The sequence below is a fragment of the Lottia gigantea genome (assembly GCF_000327385.1).
Source record: "Lottia gigantea unplaced genomic scaffold LOTGIsca_205, whole genome shotgun sequence".
Classification (NCBI taxonomy): Eukaryota; Metazoa; Mollusca; class Gastropoda; family Lottiidae; genus Lottia; species Lottia gigantea.
The window spans coordinates 207,770-227,076 of record NW_008708430.1 but is presented as its reverse complement, the minus strand read 5'-3'; the positions used below and the strand labels follow the sequence as shown (position 1 = coordinate 227,076).

At 30.6% G+C, this 19,307-nt stretch overlaps 1 protein-coding gene across 1 annotated transcript; it reads left to right on the top strand.

Moving 5' to 3' along the window:
* Positions 1 to 2,955: 2,955 nt before the first annotated feature.
* LOTGIDRAFT_174611 (hypothetical protein) lies at positions 2,956 to 19,067 on the top strand (the record flags this gene model as incomplete). Its single annotated transcript, XM_009053953.1, has 17 exons — positions 2,956 to 2,965; positions 3,838 to 3,995; positions 7,130 to 7,343; positions 9,752 to 9,853; positions 11,364 to 11,550; positions 11,870 to 12,096; positions 12,928 to 13,054; positions 13,419 to 13,472; positions 13,871 to 14,043; positions 14,372 to 14,542; positions 15,173 to 15,362; positions 16,073 to 16,427; positions 16,938 to 17,031; positions 17,447 to 17,592; positions 17,965 to 18,133; positions 18,583 to 18,673; positions 19,003 to 19,067. Coding segments are annotated over 17 exons (2,533 nt in total), but the record flags the coding sequence as incomplete, so codon positions are not given.
* Between the last annotated feature and the right edge of the window lie 240 nt (positions 19,068 to 19,307).

Here is a 19,307-nt window from a genome sequence, read left to right as displayed (position 1 = left end):
ATATGATATCATGTTATTATTACATACTGTGTTATATTATTGATAATGATATCATGTTATTATTACATATTGTGTTACATCATTGATAATGATATCATATTATTATTACATACTGTGATATATTATTTAGAGAGATATATTATTATTACATACTGTGTTTTATTATTGATAATGATATCATGTTATTATTACATATTGTGTTACATTATTGATAAGATATCATATTATTATTACTGTGATATATTATTTAGAGAGATATATTATTATTACATACTGTGTTGTATTATTGATAATGATATCATGTTATTATTACATACTGTGATATATTATTGATAATGATACATACTGTGATATATTATTTAGAGAGATATATTATTATTACATACTGTGTTGTATTATTGATAATGATATCATGTTATTATTACATACTGTGTTATATTATTGATAATGATATCATGTTATTATTACATACTGTGTTATATTATTGATAATGATATCATGTTATTATTACATATTGTGTTACATCATTGATAATGATATCATATTATTATTACATACTGTGATATATTATTTAGAGAGATATATTATTATTACATACTGTGTTTTATTATTGATAATGATATCATGTTATTATTACATATTGTGTTACATTATTGATAAGATATCATATTATTATTACTGTGATATATTATTTAGAGAGATATATTATTATTACATACTGTGTTGTATTATTGATAATGATATCATGCTATTATTACATACTGTGATATATTATTGATAATGATACATACTGTGATATATTATTTAGAGAGACATATTATTATTACATACTGTGTTGTATTATTGATAATGATATCATGTTATTATTACATACTGTGTTATATTATTGATAATGATATCATGTTATTATTACATACTGTGTTATATTATTGATAATGATACATACTGTGATATATTATTTAGAGAGATATATTATTGTTACATACTATGTTGTATTATTGATAATGATATCATGTTATTATTACATATTGTGTTACATTATTGATAATGATATATTATTATTACATACTGTGATATATTATTTAGAGAGATATATTATTATTATATACTGTGTTGTATTATTGATAATGATATCATGTTATTATTACATACTGTGTTATATTATTGATAATGATATCATTATATTATTACATACTGTGTTATATTGTTGATAATGATACATACTATGATATATTATTTAGAGAGATATATTATTATTACATACTGTGTTGTATTATTGATAATGATATCATGTTATTATTACATACTGTGTTATATTATTGATAATGATATCATTTTATTATTACATACTGTGTTATATTATTGATAATGATATATTATTACATACTGTGATATATTATTGATAATGATACATACTGTGATATATTATTTAGAGAGATATATTATTATTACATACTGTGTTGTATTATTGATAATGATATCATGTTATTATTACATATTGTGTTACATACTGTGTTATATTATTGATAATGATATATTATTACATACTGTGATATATTATTGATAATGATATATTATTACATACTGTGATATATTATTGATAATGATACATACTGTGATATATTATTTAGAGAGATATATTATTATTACATACTGTGTTGTATTATTGATAATGATATCATGTTATTATTACATATTGTGTTACATTATTGATAATGATATCATATTATTATTACATACTGTGATATATTATTGGTAATGATATCATATTATTTCATACTGTGTTATATTATTGATAATGATATATTATTACATACTGTGTTATATTATTGATAATGATACATACTGTGTTATATTATTTAGAGAGATATCATTTGTGTACAACAAATACCTTAACTTCACCATACATGTATACAATATATTAATATAATATGTGTGTAAAAATGCTTGTCACTTGCTTGGGCCAAGCCCCTGCCAATCCCACCCTAACAACGGGTCTAGCATGTGTGCTGATTAATAATGATTATTGGTAGAAGGACTTATCAAATTTATTAATTATGTGAAAGACTGAAATGGACACATCTGCTACAATGGTCATTAGATATCTTCTACCATAATGACTCTAATCAAAATCTGAATAAAGGACAACAACTTGGACACATATGGTCATTTATAAGAAAATCAACAATTAACTAGTCCAATCAATTAGGCCATTTAAGTTTGTTTATATCAATTCGAGAGCCTTTGTACTTTACAAACTATTCATGTCAACTTCTTAAGGACTTGGCATGGCTTCCACCTATTTATGAAATGAAAATTCATACATTTCTCAATAACATAGCTCATATTATTACATGAATGAAAATGTTAAGGCAATTGCCTAGATTCTATTAATATAAATAGCCATTCAGAAATAAACAGATTTTGAATTCAAATTATGATTTAAGACAATGAATATCTTTTGGGAAAACAATCAAAGCTATATTTCTTACGTTTTTTTTTCATCAAGCAAACGTTAAAACTTGTATCATTGTTATGTTTTATTCATCATGCAGGACAAACATGATATCAAATTGTTATTTTATTTCAGCCAAACAGGTTCTACCTGCAATCTTAGAAAATCTTATATTCTACTTTTATGGCATATCTTTGCCTTTTTATTGTATATTTATTTGAAATTTATTTTTCTGTTAAGCTTTTTGATCATAGCTATAAAGGCTTCACTTTAAAGGGATACTGTATTGTAAGCTCAAAATGGTGTCAAGAAATCTGTAGACTTTTTGTGGTTGAATTTTGACTTCCTAAGTTTATAAGTTAATATTTATGATGATGAGATCTTGGACAAGTTCGAATTTGGCTATCTTTTGATGAACGGTTTTTGAGTTATTGCCCTGGACAAACTCGTCAAAATTTGTTTGTGAACACAATAGAGAGTACAGTTTTCATCCGATTAAAATGAAATTTGGTATGATCATTTATAATGATGAAATCTTAGTCAAGATTGAATTTGACATTTTTTCGATCGACGGAATTTGAGTTATTGCCCATTGACTTAGTTAAAACGTATCAAAATTTGTTAGATAAAGGTGACAGTTTATGTCAGAATTTTATTAAATAATGTGTGTTTGTTTAAATCAACAATATCTTAAACAAATTTGATTTTTGGTAAGATTTGACACAGATAGGTGACTGCCCTTGATATACTAAAATGTATCAGTTAAGTGGGCGTATCTTGCTAGGCAACCACTTGTTAATGTATATATGTAAAGTAAATATCATTTACAAACATTCTTTGTTATGCTAAATCTAATTTTAGATTGTAAATGTTTATTGGTACAGTATGAATTATTTACAATCATCTTTTGTAATGCTATATCAAATTTTAGATTACTTCATTATTTTTTTACAGGAAATGCATCATTTACAAACATGTATTTTTCAATTCAGATTGTAAATGAATCCTTGTACAGTAAACATAATTTACAAACTTGTGTTATTTTCAATTTCAGATAGTAAATGTAATATAATGTAATATTTGACAGTAAAAGTAATTTACAATATTTTGATGTTAATTAGAATTGAAATATAATTTTCAGTAAATATTATTCTCAATCATGTATTATATTTAATTTATGTTTGTAAATATTATTATTTTTCAGTAAAAAGTAATTTTCAACATTATTTGTTATGTTAATTAAAATTTCAGTTTGTAAATGTAATTTTTATAGTGACTTCTATCTAGGACATATGTATTTAATTTCAGTTAATAAATGTAATTATTTTACAGTAAGCTGTATTTCCAAGCATTATTTTTTTTTATATTATTTCTATTTTCAGATTGTGAATGTGATTACTGTATAACAGATACAAGACAGTGTTGCCATACATATTGTATCGGTGGATGTACAGGACCAACTAAAAATGATTGTATATCTTGTAAATATTTTATACACAATGATAAATGTATAAAAGATTGTCCATACAATACATACATGGTAAGTACAGATTCCAAAACCCCTTTTACGTTAGAAAATTTATCTGTTCCCAGAACCATTCTAATTCTGGCCCAATTTTTGTATCAGAATGGTTCTCAGAACGGATTTGATAAATTGATGTAATGTAAACGGTAACTGTTCCGAGAACGCTTTACTGTGCATGCTTGTCAAGCGACATTCACCTTTTCACGCAGAATTTCGTCATTATTCAGTAAAATTGTTGATTACATCTAGATGTCTTTCGATTACATCAAGGTGACTTGTGGAGAAATGGGCACATTTTATTGCGGCCTGGTCCAGGCCGAGAAGGAAAGCCTAATACCTGTCTGGTGTAGGGGCTAAACATAATCTTCCTATTATAAAATTTGACCATGAGGTCATTCCAGGTCAGTTCACCCAAAAGGGTTAACCCTACCATCACTGATTTTTGAGGTCAGGTCAAGGCCAGATGTCCCATGTCAAAGGTCACTGAAAAGAATAATCACTCCTTAACATTTAGATGTGGATCTGATCTATGTGCATCTATGGCATTTTTCCTTTACCAACAACACCAATTACAGCCCCTTACCACCAGCTACGCCCATTTGAAGTTTGGGCAGGAAGCCAAATTTGTCAAATAAGTCATATCTCCATGACCACTGACCCAATTTGGATGAAATTTGGAATTTCACCTTTTGATCAGTTCTGCTAAGTTAAATCAAAATTGGTGATGGTCGTTTGAAATTTCATTTTTTTGGGGGGGGTAATTGAACTGGTAAATATGTGTGAATAGAAAATAGAATAGAGATTTGTTGAGATTGTGTAGCGGAAGAATTTTTTCCTTAGACTGAATAGACTGTCATTTTATTTAGTCCTAATCTAATGAAGGACAGAATTTAATTTCCTATTCCCAGAGTACATTCAACTTCCTTATTAAATACTCAGTTTAAAACAGTAATCTGTCGTCAAAGAATTCCTAGATGTATGAACTTAATGTGCCAGAGGTTTAAGACACTTAAAGATGGGTTTCCTTATTTTTTTGTGTCAAATTAAGCAAACTATTTGATTAATTGGAGTTTCTTATGAATTATCATGTGTTCGTAATCCTATCATTATGTTCTTATTGCATATAATTAAGATTTTTAACTAATCATAAATGTCCATGTATGCACAGTCTGGATAAACAAAAAAAAAGACTTTTTGACCTTCCTTGATTCTAATCTAGCTAATCATGAATTAATTTGGGACATGTGAGACAAACTGGTATTTTTACAAGTCATTAGAACACCTCTACTTTCTATTTATAATAAGTAAAAGCATTTTCATTTTCATAAATGGGAACCCATCTTTAAAGATTCTATTTGGACCATTCTGATTTCTCACCTCTTTTTGTGGTTTCTGTGATTAAAGACATACTGGACCAGATTATGATATCAGGGTTGCAAATTAAAAATCTAGATATTTAAAAAAGATCTAGATTTTTTATTAAGTAATTGCAGGCACTATGAAATTGCCGATACTCATTTGTAAAATTGATTAGCTGGAGAGTGGTTGGTGGTGATGGTGCTATAAATAGCTTGAAACGTCAACAGTAAAATTAAATTGGCTAACTCTTGAACAACGAATTAAATATAACACTGGGATACTGACTTACAAAATTATGAATGGAAAATGTCCTCACTACTTTCAAAATTATTTTCAGTTACAATCTTCAATTTCTATAACAATTCTTTGTCTACGTTCGGAAACAAAAAACTCATTACATCTTCCCAAGTGCCGGATTGAGGCCATGAAAAGAACATTCAAATACAAGGATAGTTTACTCTGGAATTCATTACCTCAAATACTTAAACAATCTAATGATGAAGAAGGTTTTAAGACAGGACTGAAAAGGGAATTAGGATCATAATATGTAATTGTGTGTCTAATGGTACTATATTTTCTCTTCATCTTTGATAACCAAAGGAAAATATTACCTCAATTAATTCAATTTATTTTATGTGTTAATCACATTATTATCGCAACCATACATGAAGTAACCCACCCACAGAAAATATATGAAATAAAATTCATATATCTGAGACTTTAGAACAGGTCAATTTTATTTTTGCAATGTGCTGGACATTTAATACTGAAGTATCTGAAAATATATCTAGAAACTAGAGATAAGTTTTCTGAAATAAGAATTGAGGGACTAAACATTGTGGCGACTGTCGCATGAGAAGCAGGTCTTTGGCTGTGTTTGCTAATTCATGAATCCTTGTCGCAGATTCTGTTATTTGAGTTTTTCTTTTTGCTTCATAGGTAAAACACTTTTGTTTGTCTCTAGTCTTTAGTTGTCTATTGGACATATCAATTAAGCTCTTAGCTGCCAATCAGTTTTAGAAATATGACGTTGGTTAGTTTATATTTAGCTCAATCAAACCTACAATGTCATTATTCACCTGATATTCATATTGTATTTCTGTCAAATCAATGTTTTTCCATTTATCACACATTTTCAACTTGTCACATTCTGTCGAGATGAAAACCTATTCAAATCTCTGTGTGCAATCTCCACTTCTGCATTGCTTGTTAAGATGCAATCTTATTCAAATCAGATAAACATCTGACTGTTCAGTATCTCTTTTGAGTTTTTATAGTGGCTGAATCTGTTTAGTTGGCATTGATAACATTTTAAACTTTTCGCTCCTTATTTGGATATTGAAAATGGGCTTTCAGGTTTAGCAAACAGGCATTTAACACACTGAGTGCTGAGCCCCCAGAGTTATTGCCCTTGTCTTGGAAATGAATAGTGATGATATTCCCTTTTATAATTTTCACAATGTCAAGTTGGTACGAACTGTCTTATACCTTGACACAATAGCCACTTTTATTGTAGCACAGAATGCAGTGATTTGATGGGATTGTACACTAGCGAATAAAGCCAATCAGAGCCCCTGAAAAAAAAACTGTAAACAATGTGGCTGATTGGTCTAGACTTCTAGAAATCACTGCATTTACAAACTTCTATGCTACAAAAAATGTGCTTCTTGATGTTAAGGTATTAGATGTAGTGCGTAATAGCTTGACCCTGCGAAGAAGCCCTTTCATAAGCAATATTATTTTTGTGTGCAGTTCGCCATCTACATATTGACATTTTTTGTTTATTTCAGTTAAAATCAAGACGCTGTGTAACAAAAGAACAATGTAATCAACATAAAAAAGAAAAGCTTTCAGAAAATCGACATACACATTATTTAACATTAGATGTAGTAGATGCATACAATACAACCATTAGGAGGGAATGTGTACCAGACTGCCCTGAAAATTATACCATCAGTAAAAGTGGTGATTACTGTCAAAAATGCTTAGGGAAATGCCCAAAAAGTAAGCAAGATATATTTTCTTTAATAAAATCTGGATATTTGCCTCACTATTTTAGATGTACAAAGATTTTCACAATACTGTTGATCAACACAATCCATTGTTTTATTCTGTAGGCACTTCACTCATTTAGGATCTCCCAACATTTTTCTATTCAACAAGTTTGAAGTGATGACATTATCTGCTAAAAATTATGAAAATCTAATAAACTTGATGTAAGTAGGCAGAAAACAAGTCAATTCTCAGAAATTAACATCTCCCAAGTCATCTCAAGTGATTCTTAATTTCTTGGTTGAATTTACAAACATGTATTAGTTTCTAATGAGTGGAGATGTTTATTATGGGCCTCCCCAGTTTGGCAAACCTTTTTTAGGGTTAAAACCCACCAAAATATTTGAAATTGAAAAGCTCTGGAATTCACAGAAATATATATTTGCTTCTTCCCATTGCTCGAACTCCTGTATCATTTTGCAAAATGAAAATTTTGTGTCTGGTTTGTCACAAGGATATTTGACCAATGAAAAACCTTAATGTATACTTGAAATGAAGTAGGGTTTTTGTTATCCAATATTTTACAATGTTTATGATTGGTTAGAATAAATTCTTAAAAAATTATGGCCCATGCTGGTACAAAGCTGACTTAACATGATTTAATTTGCCAAGATCATGTGTATTAACCCTTAGCAAAAACATGAAACAAAAAAAACAATCTAGATCTGCATAATTAGTAATTAGAGTGGTCAAATATAAGCTTTTACCAGACTCTGTTATCAGTTCATGCCAGCGTGGGTTTTGATCAAAAGTTATTAAGTGAAAGATATTGAAAATATTGTTTTTGTAGAAAATGAATTAAAAGTTTGATGAGACAATACTGTCAAGCTTATTGAAACTCCAACAATCAACAGGGCACGAATTATACCAGAGCACTCAATGTTGTAAGAAAGAAACCAAGCAATTTCCTTCTCTTAAAGGAAACCTTAGTTTAACTTGTAACATAAAAATCTTCTTGGTCTAGTGTACAGATTCTATTATTGCACGAAAGAGAAGCTGTATATCTGTTATGGTATCAAATCTTTTATCTGATATGTGTGGTAGGATTGAGGTGATTGTTGAACAATTCTTTTAACATGGTAGTCAGCAATTGAAAATCAATTTTAAAGGTATATGATCGCCTAAATATACATTAGTTGATGTAGTGTATTGTGGTAGGGTCGGGATGACTGTCAGCAATTGAAAATCAATTTTAAAGGTATATGATCGTCTAAATATACATCAGTTGATGTAGTGTATTGTGGTAGGGTCAGGGTGAATGTCAGCAGTTGAAAACAATTTTAAAGGTATATGTTCGTCTAAAATTTTATTAGTTGATGTAGTGTATTGTGGTAGGGTCGGGGTGACTGTCAGCAATTGAAAATCAATTTTAAAGGTATATAATTGTCTAAAATAAGCTCTATTAGTTGATGTAGTGTATTGTGGTAGGGTCGGGGTGACTGTCAGCAGTTGAAAATCAATTTTAAAGGGATATGGTTGTCTAAATTTTTGCTTTATTGTCTTTTATGGATTAACGAAAAGTAATTCTTTTAACATGATAGTCAGCAAGTGAAATGTATAGAAGTCATAAGGCATTAGGTTGTCTAAATATTAGCTTATATTATTAGTGTATTGTGGAGGGTGGTGAATATATCGAACAAATCTTTTAACATGGTAGTCAGCAATTGAAGAAAAATTTAAATGGATATGGTTGTCTAAATATTAGCTTTATTATGTAATTGAGCACAATATGTCGCACTGAATGTTGACCAAAACTTGATAGCGGTCAACAATTGAAAAAAAATTTCTTATGAAGAAATATTTTCATCTAAATTTTCTCTTCTTGAGCTGGTACAGCCTCAGAACTACCTGTAACACTTAACAAAAATAGAATCCATTTACTTATACTAGTAAATTTTTAGCCTTAAGAAAGATTCAGTGAATGGTTTTGGAATTTTGACTCATGACAACCAAATTTGTGGAAATATGTTGTTACGAAGTGTAATAATCAGCAAGTGATTTAGTTATTATATTTTTCAATATTTATATTATAGTTGTAATAAGTGGTTGGAAAAAATCCCAATATGGAAACTCAGACACGTGGGAATAAATTATAACTTAAATGACATTGACATTTGTATGAAAATACAGGTTTTGACATTTCAGTTTTGTAAATCTTGTATTTCAGAAAAAAGGACATAAAAATTCATTTCATTTCATTTCCAGGACAAAAGCAAAATCTGGCATAAATTTCAGTGTCTTTACAAAGCTAAACAAAGCTAAACAAAGCTGGCAGATATTCTTCAAAGTCCCTGTGTCCCATGCAGTATCTGATTTGATATGTTATAATACTGTCTTTAATGCCAGTTTTCTATTTCCAGTTTGTCGTATTAACAAGAAGATTGATAGTATAAGTGCTGCAGCTGAATTAACTGGTTGTACATATATAGCTGGTCAAATAATTATACAGATAGATGGGGGCAGTAAGTGTTTACTTATCTCCTAGATACATCTCATTAGTCTAGCAATTTAGATCTGAGAGGATTTCATTTGTCCTACTGTGTTTCTGAGAAATCAAAAGCAAGGAAGCTTCAAGCTTTAGGAGCCAAGTTGGGTCACCATGTTAAGAGGTTAAGGCAAAGAGGTCTCCCCCTGTCATTCGTGCAATTTGTAGGAATTGTCATGCCAAAGTCATGTCATGTCTGCAGTAGCCAAATTATGAGCAGAAAGTAGGACATACAACACCATCTTAAATTGGTGATTATCAATTTACATGTATCCGTGCTAAAAATCATGATTTTCCAGACAGATTTTCCTGTTAAAATTCATGTCAGAGTATTTGATCTTGTACATCATGACAGATATCGATTTTAATTGACTTGTGGGTGTAACCATTATAACTGAACGTTTGTATTTAGCTGAAATCGTCTCGGCTCCACTTTGCTGTATTTAGTCAGAAAAAGTTTTTGAGTTTATATAATAATTATATACAAAAAGAAGCAATCAGATTAAAATGCCTTTTTTTCCATTTTGAATTTTTGACGAAATTCTTCCCAAAGTCATCTACAGTTGCATTTGTCCAACAGTGTCAAAAGTTGCCATATTTGTGTATCCATAAACATCCCAACTAAAAGGTTGTCATCTTGGCATCTGAACACAAGTATTCATATCACTGTTTTTGCAATGGGCTCATCATTCATTATTTAATTAAGAGTATAAAAGGAATACATCAACAATACTTGTCATTACAATGGCAAGACATTAATTTGACTAGAAGGTATTCCATTACATTTGTCAAGATGATGTATAGCCTCAATTATCAATGACTTTTGATTAATATACTATATGTAGTTTAGCACTGATATTTGCAATGCAAAATGTATAACTGAGCTATCCACTTTATTTTTAAATTTGATGTTATTGATATTCCAATGATGTCATTTCTGAAATTGTATTTTATGAAATACCTTAATTTGTATCTCTTATAATTAAATATTATCTGTCAAAAAGATATGAAATTATTTGTTGTTTAAAAAAACAGACATGAACTTGCTTGACTAAAATTTTAATTTCACACACCAGACTCTGTCAGTCTAATTTCTAAATCCCCCCCCCCCCCCCCCCTCCCCCCTTGCTATATAGCCTCATGCTTTTCCTTCTTCTTCATTTCATCTGATGACAACATGTGTAAATTGTGTTGTTTGTGCTCTTCGCTTCTTAATGCCGTTCAAATCTAAGATTATCTAAGGGAGATAACACATTTTTAAAGATCATACTTGCTAAACTGATTATTGTCTGGATTGAAGTTTTGTTTTGGGGTGCTGACACACAAACAATCTTGGTCAGAGACTTTTGTTGCTGATTAATTGGCAACAAATATCTCTGACCAAGACCACTCCTGTGCCTGCACCTTTATTATCATTGATGACACTGGTAATCTGTAAATGAAATATAACATAATGAAAATTGGTAATTTTTGCTTTAATTTTGCAGGTGATATTGGTTTGGAATTTGAAAAAAGTTTTCGTGCAATAGAGGAAGTGGAATATCACATCAAAATAGTCCGTTCTTATCCTTTAGTATCTCTTCATTTCTTCAAAAATTTAAAAGTAATTCATGGTAAAGTTGGGATGGATCGTGATAGTGAAACAGATGATGAAAATGCAAAAGAGAATCGAAAGTAAGCTTTTCTGGTATTTATAAGCACTGTATGTACAGCTATCTGAATTGTTTGTTGTGTTTGGGTTCTAGAAAACTTTACCACACTATGGCTTGGATGGTATTTGAGATCGCCACATCATACTCTGTTCAAAATTTCTTGGAATAACAGAAACTCTTTAGGTCCAGGGTTCAATCTCAACCTAGTTTCCTCTTTTCACCAATGCATGTTGAGCTGATGATATTGTCCTTGCACAAACTGAAACAGAAAAATATGATGTAAAAGTAAAAGCTTAAAATTATATTCAATTTACTAAACCTGTATATTTCTGATTTTTTAGATATGGTTTAATTGTAATGGATAATCAAAATTTAGAAGAATTATTTTTACCAGAAGTGGCCAAAAATTTAAAAATTTTGAATAACAAGAGAGTCAAATTTCATTTTAATCGTAAATTGTGTGAACATAAAATCCGTGAATTTTTGAGTGATGTGAATCTATGGAATACAGTGTATAATAGAACTTTGAATGAAAATGATGTCAGTACCAATGGAGATCTTATACCATGTAAGTTTTAGATTGTTCTTGAAAAATCATCATATATCATTTTAGTTTTTTTTTTAATTGATAAGAGCTCTGCTCATACTGCTGAATGGTGTTTCAAACACAAATTCCTCAACAAAATTGCCAGAGGTTACCTTTCCAATATACTTAAAGGGACAATTGCCATTTTTTTGACCAATCATACTTAATTTGCAGAAACGTGAATTTTTTTTAGCTAATCCAATCAGTAATAGTGTTCACAGTTCACTGTCGAAATTCGAGCCTCCTAATCCATGTTATCCAGAATTATTTGCATTGAAAGTAAAAAAGATGAGTCGCCTTTTTTGAGACACTGCCATATATAGAAAAGACATCTATAGAAATAGGAAAAGAAATTCCTTTATTTGAGATATTTTTGAAGGAATTCTGTGATTTTATGTACATTTCTAGTATTTCTGAAGAATATTTACATATATATCAGATTCAAATCAACCCACCAAATCATGCATCTGTCCCTTTAGGGTGTGTGAGTAAAGTAAAAAATTTTAAAATAATCTGGTCTACTCACTTTGCAAAATTGATTCTATTGAAAATGAAACTAATGACTGAATGCATGCTGAGCAGTTGGAAATGGAAAAAAAGATGCTGGAAAATGTCCTTCATTGAGCACTGCATAGTATTTTCTTTCTTTATAAGTGAAATTGGGAGTTAGAAAAGCAAGATGTGAAAATAAATTTATCTTATTTTTAGGAGCGATGCGGTAAGAAATGCTGACTCGTTTTTTTAACTGGTTACTCTTTGATGTGTTGCCTAGTTGAGAGTTCTCAAACTTGTTTTTTCTTTATATTTTTTCAGGTAATATTACTAAAATAAATCTAACTGTATCAGATGTGAATTCTGACTATGTGCTGTTGAATTGGAACAAGTATAATTTAACAGACGACAGAATGTTGATAGGTTATGTTTTATATTACAGGGAAGTGTAAGTATATTTTTTGTTGAAATACTTTTCTCATTCAAAATATACATGGAAAGAGTTTGAAGCAAAAGCTGGATTGACTCTTGGAATCTCATCCTTTTCCATAGTTGGCCATAGACTGCCATAGTAAACTGTTGCTGTTTATCCCATATAGAAGTAGGGAATGAGCATGTTGCACAAGTTTTCCATGCCTAGGATTTGAACTTACGGCACCTTATTGCTAATCCAACATGTTACTGACTTAGCAATACCATTGTTCTTCGTTCTTCGGTAGTAGGAAAGTAAATTGGAGAATGCTATGCTATGCTCTTATGTCTCACGCCATTTTACATATACACAGTTCTACTTGATTAATCTTTTATTTCAGTACATCAAAACAAGTAGATATATTTCAAGGTCAAGATGCTTGTTCTCAGTCACAGTAAGTTTTATATTATATATGTTGGAATAATGCAATTCAAGAAAATCTTGTTGTAGAAGTTTAAGGGATAGGTTCGCTATTTTTGAAGGTTGATTTTGGTCTTGAATGTATGTATAAAATCTTCAGAAGTGCTAGAAATGTACGAAAATTACATAATTCCTTCAAAAAAAAAAAAAATTTCTATGTCTACATAAGACTTTTTCATGTATAGTCTCAAGAAAGACAAGTCATCTTATAAATATCTAAAAATAAGTCTTGACACACATGGATTTAAAGGCTCAAATTTCAACGGTGAGCTGAAAAATATAGGAGCATATCTCCTGGAAATAAAAATATATATGAAAAACAGAGCTTTGAACTTTGTGTTTATTTGATTAGCTGACTAATTATGATTGTAGATGGAAGAAAAATGACTGGGATGCCAATAGAAACAATACAGATAAAGAAATGGTTGGTTTAATACACAACTTAACACCATGGACAATGTACGCTGCTTATGTTAAAACTTTGACTTTCAAGTCCAAAAAATCAGCAATATCTAACATTATATTTGTCAAAACTTTGTCAGCACGTAAGTTGATCATTTTTGAGTAAAATTTTATTGTTAATTCCATTAAGTCACACATGATTTTTTTTAAAATCAAAGAAATGAAAAGAGGATTTTAAGATTTTTATGTGTATCAAGGACACTGATCATATCGAGTACAATTTGCACCATTCCAATTTTCAAACAGACGTCTATGGTTCCTGCAATTCCTATCGAGGTCATCGGTCAGAAAATTAGAACACCTCTACTTTCAATTGATAATCGAATATGTATAAATTTATAAATAAATGAAAATAAGGGAACCCATCTTTAACTGAGACATATCACCTTAAAGATTATTTGTATTTATCAGAGCCTTCTGCCCCAACAAATCTGGAAGTGAAAGCGGAAAATGAAAATGAATTGTTTGTTAGTTGGGATAAACCATTGAAACCTAATGGAGATATTACTCATTATAAAGTTTACTGGAAGCAGGGCAAATTAAACCGAGAGGAGTTTGATGAGCGAAATTACTGTCTTGAAAGTAAGTTATTATTTCTATTACCATTATTTCAATGCATATGGTCATTTAGATATATGTTCCTCCTTCTGATAGAGCTGTCCAAATCATTTTACAGAAAGAATATACCACACCCAATTCAACTACAATTTAAAAAAAAATTGGTCATATTAAAAGTCTCTGTGAGGTTATTCACATTGTGCCATGAAGTAATTATGAAAATTATGCAGCTGTCCAGCCAAAATTGCTCCCATTGCACACTGCATGGAGTTGCTCATCTTCATTTTTTCAATAGGTGCAGAAACATTGGCCTCATTGTACACTGCATGGTGCTACCCATGTTCATTAGCTCATTAGGTGCAGAAACATTTCACTCATTGCACACTGCATGGTGCTGCCCATTTTCATTAGCTTATTAGGTGCAGAAACATTGCCCTCATTACACAATGTATGGTGCTGCCCGTGTTCATTAGCTCATTAGGTGCAGAAACATTTCACTTATTGCACAATGAATGGTGCTGCCCGTGTTCATTAGCTCATTAGGTGCAGAAACATTTCCCTCATTGCACACTGTATGGTGTTGCCCATTTTTATTAGCTCATTAGGTCCAGGAAAGTAGGATGTAAACTCCATTCATTTCATTTATATTTTTAGAAATAGTGTTAGATAAACCAACAAAAGATGAAAAGAAAGAAGAAGAAGAAGAGGAACTACAAGTTAAACCTAATAAAGATGGTTGCTGTACTTGTCCTAAATTCATGAAAGATGTTGAACAGTTGAAAAAAAATGTACAAAGTCGTTTGAAATTTGAAAATGCCATAAAAGATTTGGTGTATGTGAAGAAGTAAGTTGCACAAATGATAAATCTTATTCAATAAATGGAATTTTTGAACTATCAGTAAATGTCAGCCATCAGTGAAATCAACATTGAAATTGTTTGAAAAATATGAAAACTAACTTTGCAACAGGTATATGTAGTTTCTCCGGAAGTGTAGCTGTACTTTCAAGCTCTCTTGAGGAGTTTCTTAAATGTCACCAATTTTCAGACTTATTCTCCACTTGGAAACATTTTTTGGCCAAAGGAATAGAATCTTGACCTCTAGGTCAGTTACTAAGCAGTAGGTTAGTAAGTTGCCAAGTCATCATATCGTGGGCCCAAAGTCAGAAGTGACTATGTCCATCTTGGGGGATAATAAATCTTTGGTATCTCTTTTTTATGAGTTCTTGGTCTTGGCCCGGGTCTTCACAATGTGTCAAGTAGCCAATCATTGCCTTACAATTTATAATACATCAATCTATGAATGAATAGTTACATCCCGAATTGACAGTGTCAAGGAGATGTCCAAAATCACCATACAAGATTAAAATTTGTATCGTTCCTATAAAATCAGAAAATCTGATAACCAAAACATTCAATGATGTTTCTGCTTGCAATGGAGATTGTTTACATTCCCTTTTTCACAAAGTGGCGATTTTGGAAATAGTCTTTCTGACTTTGGGCTGACGATATCTCCAGTAAGATGTCTATGTAAAATATGTTTTATTTTCTTGCAGTAAGAAGGCTCTGTCATTTGATATAAAAAAATTAGGAGAAGTGCTGAATATTACATACGGAAACATATCATTATCAAAACATTTATTTAATCCTCCATTACTGAAATCCAACAGATCAAATGTGAACAAACCATTGTCAATAGACACATCCAAATATATTGTGGGAACTAGTGGGTTTTTCCCCTTTGAAAGTCCTGGAAATATTGATGTAGAAAATGAAACGGATAGTGACAATGTGACATGCAATGATTGTAGTGATTCTGATGATAGTGACTATATCGCTATGTTAGCAATAGTGAATGGCACCAATATTACTTTAACCAACTTAGGTCACTTTCAACCTTACAATATCAAGGTAAATATACATATTGTCATTATATTTCATTTTTGCCAGGACAGCTTAGCCAATCACTGTGGGCACACAAACCATCTTTTTGGCTGATTTATTGTCTTGGACGCAAATCTCAAGTTTGCATGCACTTCCATGACAAGATTAGCGCTTTTCTAACAGGATCTTTTATATCAAGCCAGTTGGTATTTGTTGCTGATTGATTTATCATCTGCAAGACTGTGCGTCATCATCCAATCAGATATCAAATTTTTCCTTTTTTCAATTACATGATCCAAACATGATTATCGATATTGTTGATTGTTGAGATTTTTGGTCCAGTCCATCAGTGAAACTCTTGACAAAAATCACCTATCAAGAAGGTTCGTGTGCCTGAAGCATTAGTTTTCAGTCTTATGTACTGTATCAGGAATCTTGCATCTGCAAAATATACTTGCAATTTCTTGTTTCAAATCGATGCCAAGAATTAAACTTTTTTACCAATAATACATATTTTTAATGAAGCTTTTTTTGCAGGTCTTGGCTTGTCAAGATACATTAGAGAATGGTGAAAAATATTGCAGTGATAAATCTAATATAGCCCTAGCTTTTAAAAGAACCTTGAAATCTCGTAAGTAAAGATACTTGTTATTAATTAATGATATTGATTACTGAGTAGTGTTCTTAAACAAATCATTATACTGAGCAGTGTTCTTAAACAAATCATTATACTGAGTAGTTTTCTTAAACAAATCATTATACTGAGTATCTTGATTAGTGACGTCACTTAATTTGATTGGGATTGCTGGAACCACAGATGTCTGTTCGAAAATTGGAATGGTGCAAATTGATGCTATCAGTGTCCCTGATACACATACAAAATTTAGAAAACCTCTTTACTGTTCCTTTAATTATAATATTTATGTACTTCTCATTTGCCCTGTGGTTTGCAATTATAATTATTATACCACCCAGAAAGCCAACTTAATTCTGAAGCTATCTGTAATTACAATCTCTTTCAATATACCGGCTATCCTTATTTTTAGCCACAGCTGACAGAATTGAACACAGTACTATACGAGTATCAGTAAATGATTCAGGGAAAGTTAATATAACTTGGGATTCACCTAGTGATCCAAATGGTTTAATAGTTTGTTTTGAAATAGAATACAAACCAGTCCATGATTATCATGTAAGTACTGTTTAATTATTAACAGAACACAATTACCAGATTTATTGGATGGTAAGGGTGCACGTTATACTTGCTTGAGCACAATATTCACAATAATACTATTTATAATACAATCATCAGCTGAAAAATGTGTTAAAAATTTAGCAAAATGAAGCTTTAATTTATAAAGGACAGGTTTGCCATCCGATGGACCAATTGTACTTAAGTCTCAGAAACGGGAAAATTGGGATGATGCAAATTGTATCAGTTTCTCCAATACGCATTAAAAAAAATTTGGAAAACCTCTGCACAAACCCTTTACGATTGTCTAGCTTACAAAATCCACCTAGGTTGTCTGAAAACAGACAATTCCATTTTGATTCTCTTTTGTAGGGAAAAGTAAGGAAACCATGCCTAACTCATTCACAATATCGTGAAAACATGGGTTACGTTTTAACTGTTACTGGTCATGGAAATCATTCTTTTAGAATTAGAGCTACATCTTTAGCTGGACCTGGTACTTGGACACCTGAAATGTACTTTCATATCAATTCACCTCCAGGTAAGTCTTCTTTCTTACATAGACATATTTTGATTAAATTTACATGTGAATCTTTTCTTAATTAGGCTACCCATAATACATCATTTCAAGCAGGAATATGTTAATGCCCCTACCCTGTGATTTTCCAGTCACATTAAGCCTGTATATTGTATGCGGGGGGAGTTGCTTTTATGAATGGAAATTTCTCTGTATAAACTGTGTATTTTTTCACTAGGTGGCTATTACAGTCAAGGTATAAGACAGGTTCTTAACAGCTTGACATTGTAAAAATGGCAAATTCTGGGAGGAAAATGTAGGTTTTGTTACAACCAGTATTTGTGAACAGCAGAACAATATTTGTATTGATTTGTTAAATTTCAATTCAGAAATCACTGTGGTCAAATATAAATTATTATAAGAATACATGTATTTTTGTAATTGGATAAAACATTTCTTTTGTTTAGATTCAGATATTTTACAAGGAACTATTGCTGGTCTAATAATTGGAGTTGTGGTGTTTATTATTATCTTAGTTGTTGTTGTTAATGTTGCCAAAAGGAAGTATGTACTCAAATAGTTAAATTTTTAGAACTTAACTCGAATTCTACCCTTTTAAGAATATTTTCCACTGATTTGTCAAGAGCAATAGAAACTTTAAGTAGAATTGTTGCACGTATGTAAATCTAGAAGTTATTATTATAAGAACTGAAAAAGAAACCTATAAAGGTATAGGATATTTTCCTGAATTTGTTGGCAGTAAGAGATGAGCTTTTATTAAAGTTGAAATTCTACGAATTAAACTCTTCTCTAATTCTTTACAAAGTTTCATTGGCTTTTCACAGTTTTTATTGAGCCCCTCAAGTAAGCCTTCGATATTTTTGTTGTTATAGATTTTTGCGGAAACAAGAACCAACTACAATTTCTATAAATCCAGGTTATATGCAAACATCAGATAGTAAGTTATAAGAATTGTAATCTTGATCTATTTGTCTGAATATCTTGCATTGGTGGCTCAAAAAGCCAGATGCTTGCTTGCTAATCTAGAAGTGTCTTGAGCTTTATCTCTGATTATGTCCAAAAAGTGCCTTCTATCAACCACAATCCTGCTATCAGTGATTAAATAGGTAGGAGGAGCTGTCAAAGAAAAAACATCTAGTCCATGTGCTCAAATTACTTATATTTTTTTACCTTGTGA